Raw genomic sequence first — 9,773 nt, 5'->3', positions numbered from 1 at the left:
AATTGCACTTTTATCTTTAACATTTTTCGACCTCTACCTTGCAAGATCTTGTAAGGTTCTTGCAAGATAGGCGTCCGGACCTTGCATCTTGCAAGATAAGCATCATTTGCAAGAATCTTGCTAGATCTTGCAAGATAAGCGTCATTTGCAAGAATTTTGCAAGATCTTGGAAGATAAGCGTCGGAGTTCCTCTAGGGTTTGATACAAATTTGTGTTTTATTTCAAACTATGATCCACAGACAGTTAGACAACTTTCTAACTAAAAATTTCAACAATGTCAACAAATTTCATGCAAAAACCGTGGTAATCATTAAGTGTCGTTAATTGATTTCTCTAAAGAAAATAGGTAGAAAAAAATGTTATGCTATTTTGTTGAGTCTTCGCTGATTTTTCTTGTACAAATATCAAGATTTCTGCTTTTTTCTGCCAATTTGGTGCATTGTGAATGGTATAATTGCCTTCATTGCACCGTCCTTTTGGATTACCTCACAAGCTGTGAACTAACACCAACTTCTACATTAAAATTTGACAAAATTGTTTCAACTGTTAGATCAATAAAAAAGGTTCAATAAACAATCCTAGCAAGGTCAATTTTGTTTGCTTTTTGCAAAATTTGTTGGTAAATATACAGCACTATTAGCGTTTTGCCCTAGTCAAACTTGTACTCTGATTGATTTCTAGCTATCAAATTATGCTCTTTTATTTGTTATTGTTCTTAGATGTTATCGGTAAGAACACTTTATTACAAAAATTGATATTATAATGATTTGTAAATAAAACAAAAACGTTTTACAACTTCTTTGGGCAAATTTGGAAACAGTATATTTTATCTAACGGGTGGATTTATCCGTATCCCTGAAAAATAGCTAACCAAAAGCAAGGAAACATGGTGGAATAATTTGAAAAAATTAACTATAGATGGTGAGCGAAATTTGTAACAGTTGTAGTATTGGCATAAAAAAAGTGGCATAAAATAAAAAATCCATATGTCTAAAAATTTATCACGAATTAAAAACATCAAGAACTCTGCTGACTTGGAAAAAATTTATGAAACCATTTAACAGCATCTCCCGTAAATTGGAGTAAATTGTGATCAAAATTTGGTCTTCATACATTAAAAAAAGATAAATTGAGGCTTTCAAGAGATGCCATAAAACTACCTTGCAAATTCCTAAATTTACCTGTGTCTGGAAACCGGATATATCAAAAACAAATTTTGGCACCCTTTCATGTTACTTTAGCTTAGATCTGATCTTTTATTTGTTTAGAAAAACATTTCATTTGATCAATTCAGAAAATGAACAACAGCTTTATTTATGTCGGTGAGAAAAAAATTCTGTTGTTTCTCCAAGATTGTCAAAGTGTAATTTTCAAAAAACATAAAAAGAATTACGATTTTGTGAGCATATTTTAAACACATTTTTAGACAACTTTCATCGACCATTCTCCAGCTAAAGTTTTAAGAAATAGTTTTTAGCAATTTTTCTTTTTCACACTGTCCATTATCATGAAAAAACCAAAAGAAGATTTTTCTTGAGATCTGTCATAAATAGTTCAATATTCCTGATTTTTTTTGTGAAATGATGTAAGAAAAACGAATATAAAACAAAATCGGTTTTTCCGGAATCTGACAAAGTGCTGCTGGTTGAACAAAATGCTAAATTGCTTGCGCTTTTATTTGTGTAAAACTGTTAGGTGTTATATTTTGAAAAAAGTAATGAGCAACATCATCAACTCCGTCCGCTAATATTAAGCTCTTTTTTTACAATTCAAATTTTTTCAGCCTTATTTGTTTTTTTAAGTGATTTGTTTTCTCATTTCGTTTATTCTAGCAGTCATATGGAACTCACGCTTGAACCCTGATTATACCTACGTCGGAACAGTATATGTAGCAGAAAACGAGTAGCTTTCAAGTGTGAAAACCCTCTTTGCATTGAGAGAGAAAAATTTTTCGTTTGCTCCCCGCATTACAACTGTAGTTTCCAGTGTTTCCAATTTTACTTTAGAGTTTCATTTTTGCAACTATTATAAATTCAAGAAACAACTGCCAATTTTTTCTTCAATTGCGGGAATCAGTTGTCGGGATTAATGCAATTTCCGTCCTCTAAGCTTGTTGTCGTTGATAAAAAGGTAATCAGAATATTTGCAGATTTTCAACCCTATTTTATTGAAAAATTGATGTGTTTATTTTGAATGAGCATAAACAAAGCCAGGTTGTTTTTGCTTTGTAACGAGGCAATGCGTCATCCATCTGTTTATAGGTTTTTTCTGTTTATATTCTGGATTTTGCTGGGATTCTTTATTCTCCATTAAACAGTTTCCTTGTCATTTGTTGGTTTACTTTTCAGGCGCTTTGTTTGTCAAAAACGATTCCATTTTCTTTTAAAAAAAATGAGTTTTTAGAATTCCTGGCTGTTTACGTATACTGTTTGTTTAAATTGTTGATTTCGCTGCTTGCTTGAAACCGACCATACTGAATCTAATAAAACTAACAAATTCAGGCTAAAACTCAACGTACATAGCGTTGATTTCTCAGGTTTTTAACTTAACATACCGACAATTTCTTACGTCAAGCACCGAACAAACTGAAGCTACCAAATAAAAAAAACGTAAGACCATTTGTCAAATTTGTTTAACTAAAACAGATCTTGCCAACGTGATTTTCACGTGTACGATAGAGAATTTGTCCACTAGAAGTTCACTTGGGGAATTGAAACCTGTGTATGAAGTGCAAGCTAATACAGTAAAGTTAAGACTAGAATTTTTTAGGGTTAAAAATACGTGTTGAAATCCAAAATTCCCTTAGTCACACCACTACATTTCACCCGCGATTCTTACATCCACATGGGTTATTTTTTAATGCAGATAAGCTGAAAAATCTCTTGATTATAATTCAGCAACTCTGCATGTCGATGTGCCAAACACTAAAAAAAAGTAAGATTTGCGCCAGATCCAGATCTGTCAAATTTAAAAAAAACCGCAGTTTTTCGATCCCTAGTCCAGAAGACCGAGCAAAACCGACGAAAAAAATGTTCAGTATGTTCGGTTTCAAACGTAAGAAATCGTCGGTATGTTCGTTCTGGAACGTAAGAATGCTTCGATCTGTTCGCTTTAGACAGATTCGGTATGTTCAGATTGGAAAGTAAGAAAGATTCGGTTTGTTCGGTTTAGCCAGATTCGATATTTTCGGTTAAATGACGTAAGAAACGTTCAGTATCTTTGGGTTCATGTTTTTGAATTAGTCGATATGTTCGATTATCATTGCAAGAAACCGTCGTTATGTTGTTAGGGAATATTGATAAAGGAAAAACGCTCATCATCATTTTAATAACATATTTGGTGAAAAAATCAAAACTGACAGAAACTTTTTCAAAACAAATGCATTTCATTAATCCTTCATGAGATTGAAAATCGGCCTTTGAATCTCTGAATTTAGCTATCGATTATTCCATTCACTGAGATCTTAAGCGTAACATAACAACCTGAGTCTCGTGTAAACTGAAAGCAAATCAACATAAATTAATTGACCGGGGGCGCAGAAAAAAAACAAAAGTTGCCCTCACGGCTTGAGTTAGACTTGGGTTAAAAGTAAAAAAATAACTCGCCGTTAACAAACCCAATCCCAATTCTTACAAAAAAGTCACCGCTTTTCTTTCAAAAATACAACGCACTCCCAGCTATTGCTAGTATTTTCGCGATAGAATATTTTGAAACCGCATTTCACAGCATTGCTTCAAAAAATTTCATGTGATATCTCTATACCCATGTTGTACATTGTTCTTGGAGAAATTTTGGGGTTAAATTGGGCTAATTTTGACACGGCCGCATGACAACACTTGGGTTTTAAACACTTGCAGGTTCCTTCACCTAATTAATTCACAATTGTAGGCCCATCAATTGGAGCTGATGCACCCCCTTCGCAAACTGAAGGCCAGTCTCCTCCGGAGGAGAGGTGGAATGCATCCGCTTTCTCTGGGTGGCAAACTTTCTTTTATGTCCTGCCCCGTCTTGAAAGCGAAAACGAATTGCCCAGAACCTGTGCCCAATTTAGGTGTGTTTTGAACATTTTACTAATTCAAAAATACTTTGAACTTACGTCAAATTACATAAAAACTGGATAAACTCGCAACCAAAGTAACAGTATTTCAAAATATAGCTTTAAAAATGTTTCATATAACTGTAGAACAAAAACAGGTAGAAAAAAGTTTCTTCTATAAATTTGAGAAGTGAAAAAAACTAAGAAACAGAAACATATAGGCCTGTAAGGATATGAGGAAAAAATCTTTTCAAAAAAGCTTCCTTCCTCTACAATTATGAAGAGCTGCTTTTGATCTGAAATGTTTATCGTAATCATGATTTTAGCTTTCGTAGAAACGCAACAACTTTTTAGCAATCTGATAGAGCAAACATTTTGTATCAATTTTGTTCTTTTGATTAACTCATATTTTGAGAAGTTGATCATGAATCTGGAGGATATTATTGGTAGAAAAAACTGGCTCCATAACTGCTCGCTGTTCCGCTGAGACATAGACATTAGGTATTTTATCTTAGTCAAAATCAAAAGAAATGCAAAAGTGATATATGATGACATAAAATCATCAAGAATTGACTGGTTTGTTTCATAACCACCCAAAATTTTCCAGCCAATGAACAAGCAAAAGAAAACCGATAATGCGAAACAAGTAATAAAAAAATAAAATCCGAAAACAGTACATAAAACATATGAATATCAAATACAGTTAACATGAAAAAAACTTACCTGAGAAATCAGATGAACTTCCAAATTTATGATTAATTTTAGACGTTAAGAATTGGCTGGAAAAAAACTAATTTCAAAAAGATTCAGGACAAATTTTTCAAGGAAACTTTTTGTACGAGCACATTCAAGGTTAACTCACGAGAATTGTTCTCGCTCGGTTGATATACTTTTGGCAAACGAAACATGAGCGTGACTTCTGAAGCATTATTTTTTTGATTTTGGTTTTTTTTCAGTTAGGTACCTTTTTCAAATCAGTACTGACCGACAAATGGGCCCAAACATTGGTACAGCACAATTGAAAATCGAAAATCAAAATTGTTCAAATCGCATTAACACAAAAAAGAATTCAAAATTGAAAAATTGGTCAAAATTGCCTACCCAATTTTAATTTTCATCTATTATTGTGTCTGCAATCAAATGTTTTGCGTATCAAGATTTCTTAAAAAATCGTTGCAGGTTCTGAACTCACCGCAGGCTCCAATAGTAATTAAAATAAAACGTGCCTCAGGTGTTCTTGAGACAAATTCAGATTGGTAACAAGTTTAGCAACCAGTTTTTCTTAAGAATGTAGATCATATTTTAAAATAAGACAATGGTTGCATAAAAATTGATAACTTTTCAGAAGGTCTACTGAGAGACATAGGGACTCAAACTCGATTACATCCAGGTATTTTAATATTTTTTCATACTCTTGCGACTTATAAAGATTCCAAAACACATTTCCAAGAATTTGCAACTCGAAACAAAACTGCTGCATAAATAAAAGTTAACCGTAAAACTGCATAAAAGTCTGGATAAATTTCAGAATTAATATTGAAAGAAAATTCATAAGAGGGTAAAAGTTCGTTTCGCGAGGTCAAATTAATGATAGAAAGCGCCAACTCAAGTGCAATGAAATGCATCAAAAAGCACATCTAGCAATAAAGTAGAAAATAATAACACACCGTTACCCGCAACACGCAAAAGAATAGTCTTCGTCAGGCTTCAGTAGTTTGGACAAAAATTCTTCTTTATTTAAAAAATGGACATAACAGTTCAAAATTTAGGATTTAAAATATCAATAAAACAAAAATGAGTTTTAATAGCTAAAGTTTTCCTTGTCGGAGACAACTTGGCACAATTTTGGCAGTTTCAAGAGCATTCAAGGATAAAAACAGTCACTTTAGGTGTCTTGTGCGGCGAATGCAAAGTAAGCCGATAGGCAAGCAAGCCGACAGAAAAGCAAGCCGAAAGTTATGTAATAGTTATGTAATCTATCAGAAAAAATGCATTGTCAGCCGTTACAATCAATACTGCGCGTAGTATTATAGTGCATAATGTATTCCAATGCATCAAAGAAACAAAAATGCGTCAATTTTTAGACATCTAGTGGGTAGGGGCCTCAGCAGACCGCTGTTCATGGCCATGCCTCTCATATGCTGTGGGATGTAATCCGGAAATAGCGGGCCGGTTATCGCGGCGAAGCCGCGACGCGCGCGAAGAGCGCCCACCGGCCCGCCAGGGCAACATAAAATACGGGTATCCGAAAATTTTTCGGCTTACTTGACCTCATTTTCAAAATCCGGCTCGCTTGTCTAGCGGCTTGCTTGACCGCCACCGTCTTGTGCATGTGAAAAGAGAAAGCCGATCAATTAAGTTTTTAAACGCTTATTGGACTGTCATGTGAGAGCATCACAACAACTTTTAAGCGAGTGTACAAAAAGGTTGTCTAAACTGCATCTAAAATGTGTAAATGAGATAGAATTCACTAAATTTTAAAAATATTTTTTCACTAAAACAATCTTTGATAAAAAAACCTCAAATGGATATTGGGATTATTTAAACAAAATGTCTGATAAACGGGACGTATTTAGAGAAAATACGTAAATACTAGCATACGCTGTTCAACCATGCGAGGAATGGGCATTAACAACGCAAGAAGTGAAAAAAATGGAAAGAAAAGTAACTGCTGAAAATTACTACTCCACTTCGTAAAATAGAAAAAATCCAAAAGTTGGATTAATTCAATCTAAAACAGAGAAAAAATGATTGGCCAATTGACGATTTTAGCGGCGTGATAGCCGAGAGGTAAGGTGTGTGGTTCACACGCCAATGATTGAGAGTTCAATCCCCTGCCTCCGTGAAGCCGTCTGTGTGAGGATGAGCTCTTACTTAACCATAGCTTCAGGTTGACCATAGCCTGACCAATGTTGGCTGCAATGATGGTACCACGTGAAAGTTTCAGACGCAAAAAGAAGTGGCTATAGTCACCAAAAAAGAGCAATGCTGCTCATGAAAAGATCAGTCTGAAATGTGGGGAATAATAAGAAAAAGGGCAGCTGAAAACAGGCTACTGTAGGCCTAATGCTGTTCCACTGCGATTACGCAGAAACCACAATTATTATTTTTATTATTATTATTTTGGATAGCTAAAACTCGGAAAAATAAAACCAGTTTCAACAGACTGTCAAATAAGAAGCTCTAATGATAACATAGTTTTTACCGTTCCCTTAAGTGGGAATTTTCTCCGAATTTCGGAAACAAATTTTGGCGGCAATTCAAATGCAATTCTTTTTATATGACTTTCCACGTACCACAACATTTAAAAAACATTAGATAAATTACTTGAAAGCTATTTAATTTGTACTCTTTTAGAATTCAGTTTCAGTGATATGATGCTTGGCCCTTCAAAGTCACTGGAGTTTATAGTCATTAGAGGCATTGTAATAAATTACAGGATATTTTTTTAAAAAATGTTCTCTGCAGTCACTTTACTGAAAGCAAAAAAAATTTCCCAAAAGATAACGATTCTCAGCTTAGAAAACTTCCAAATATTTTGCTTGAAATTTAAACTTTAATTTATTATCAACAGTAACGCAACCGCTTTATTTTTTAAATGCACAAGCAAACCGCACTAAAAAAAACTTCAGTTAAATTTACCTGAAAAACATCTGAATTTACCTGAACTGTTCAGGCAAATTGTTCTCACCTGAACAGTGCCTAAAACCAACTGAATTTTAACTTTTCTTGTGGGAAAAAGGAATCAGTTCGAAATAAAACAAATAACAAATGCAATCTGACAAATTCGAAAAAATGGAAGCTAAATGGAGATCATATGTCATTGCCGTTTATAGGATGGTGTATTTTGTGAGCTTTTGTGAGCTGGAAAAAAACGTTGGGCAGAAGAGTGGAAAAATTTATATTAAACATAACCGTAATTTTGGAAAACTTAAAAACGGCTGGTCATTGCTTCATAATTGTCTTGTTGCTTCCCCTATAAATTGTAATTTTGTTTTGTTTTAGCTTAGTTTAATTAGATGAACCTGTTTTTTGTTGTTACAATGCTGAATGCAATAAAAAAAATTCAGGTAACTACACCTGAACTCGTTCAGGTAAATGTTTACCTGAACTACATTTCAGGTGTGCTTCAATTTCCTTTACACCTGAATTTCACCTGAACCTTCGATCACCTGAACCCGGTTCATGTAAATTTACCAGTACTTTTTTAGAGTGTGCTTAATTGCTTTAAAATTGGAAAAAGATTGCTGAATAACTTTGCTATTTCTTCTATGTTTCTTTGCGAATTGCATTTACAAAGAAGTTGAGTTATGTCAAAGTGGTAATTCGTCTGAACAACTGCATAACTTGTTCCCATACTGATTTTTTGAAATAATTTTTGTCCAAGATGATAAATTAGATCAATTTTGTTAAATATCAAGGTGCAGATAATTTCGGTTTCTTGTTTCTCAAAGAATTTTCTTTAAATTTTTGCTTGAGAACGCCCGTAATTGTTTGGATTCATAATTGAAACAGACTTGAACATTCTGTTTGATGCAAGAATAGATCAAACTACTCGACAGAACATAATTTACCCTAAATGAATAGAAAATTAGCTTTGTTTTCAGTGAGCGATTTTGCTTCATGGGCAATTTGATCACAGAGAAACAGAAGAGGAGAGAGCCCGAAGAATCAGATCAACTGTCTTTCTATCACATGTTGCATCCATTCTATTTGGGAATCAACTGGTTCTCATTCTCAGAGAGATACCCGGAAGGTCAGATAATACTGTACAACCCCCCCCCCCCCACACACACACAACACACCCCCTCCCCCCCCCCCCCCTCACACTCAACCCCCCATCACCCCCCTGGCCGCACAAACTAGCCGGCACATAGACTATGATGATAGATCTGATAAGACTATCACCACAGCGCTTGATGATCTTTCAAGACTATGTAATTGGATGGCACAAAAAGCCATTTAGCTCTTGAAGTTGCTTTTTAAACCCAAACTTGAGTTAAACTGGTAGGTTAATAGAAGTTAAACAATAGCCTTTTGGAATCTTTTCCGTTTGTGTCCCCCCAGTACGTTATGCTACCCCCAGTTGCAGAGCACGTGACATTACATGGTAAATCATTATGCCAAAGTATGGCACGTGCGTCGGGGGGTTGCAAATACTATGCACCCACTAAGCTGGTGGGGGGGGGGGCACAAACGGAAAAGATCCGCTTTTTGACATGACTTGGCAAAGAGCTGCGTTTAAGACTCCCATAGTCACTGTTTTCCGGGAGAATAATTTCACTTAGATATCAAATTTGCCAATGTGTCATGGTACATGTAAGTGATAATCTGCAACTTGTGTGTGTTTGATCCTAAATGAGTATAAGCTTTAACCCAATAATAACCATTTAGGTTTTCATTCTTTTCTGCTAATTTGGCACGCTTTTATGATAAATGACAAAGACACGTGGCAATTGTTTCTATAACTCGGTGAAATCAACTATTTTCCAAGTAATTGGGTCTGTTTTGACAACTGATGAATTGGAACACTCAAACGTAGAAAAAAAAAGTAAGCGCATGAAAAGAATCTATGGTTTTCAAATCAACTTTGAACTTCGATCAATGAAATTTTGAAATTTGTTTTGAAAAACGGGATTCAAATTGCCCATAAAAATTTGGGATCTTTTCCGTTTGTGCCCCCCCCCCCCCGCCCAGTACGTTATGCTCCCCCCAGTGACAGAGCACGTGTCATTAC

The 9,773-nt window shown here is 34.9% G+C and overlaps 1 protein-coding gene across 1 annotated transcript; it reads left to right on the top strand.

Moving 5' to 3' along the window:
- Positions 1-635: 635 nt before the first annotated feature.
- Positions 636-8,792, top strand: LOC142357625 (uncharacterized; the record flags this gene model as incomplete). Its single annotated transcript, XM_075409173.1, has 3 exons — positions 636-728; positions 3,889-4,051; positions 8,644-8,792. Coding segments are annotated over exons 1-3 (349 nt in total), but the record flags the coding sequence as incomplete, so codon positions are not given.
- Positions 8,793-9,773: the final 981 nt, after the last annotated feature.

Source organism: Convolutriloba macropyga, unplaced genomic scaffold (assembly GCF_964194025.1).
Source record: "Convolutriloba macropyga unplaced genomic scaffold, txConMacr16.3 SCAFFOLD_5826, whole genome shotgun sequence".
Classification (NCBI taxonomy): Eukaryota; Metazoa; Xenacoelomorpha; order Acoela; family Convolutidae; genus Convolutriloba; species Convolutriloba macropyga.
This window is presented reverse-complemented; position numbering and strand designations above follow the sequence as displayed.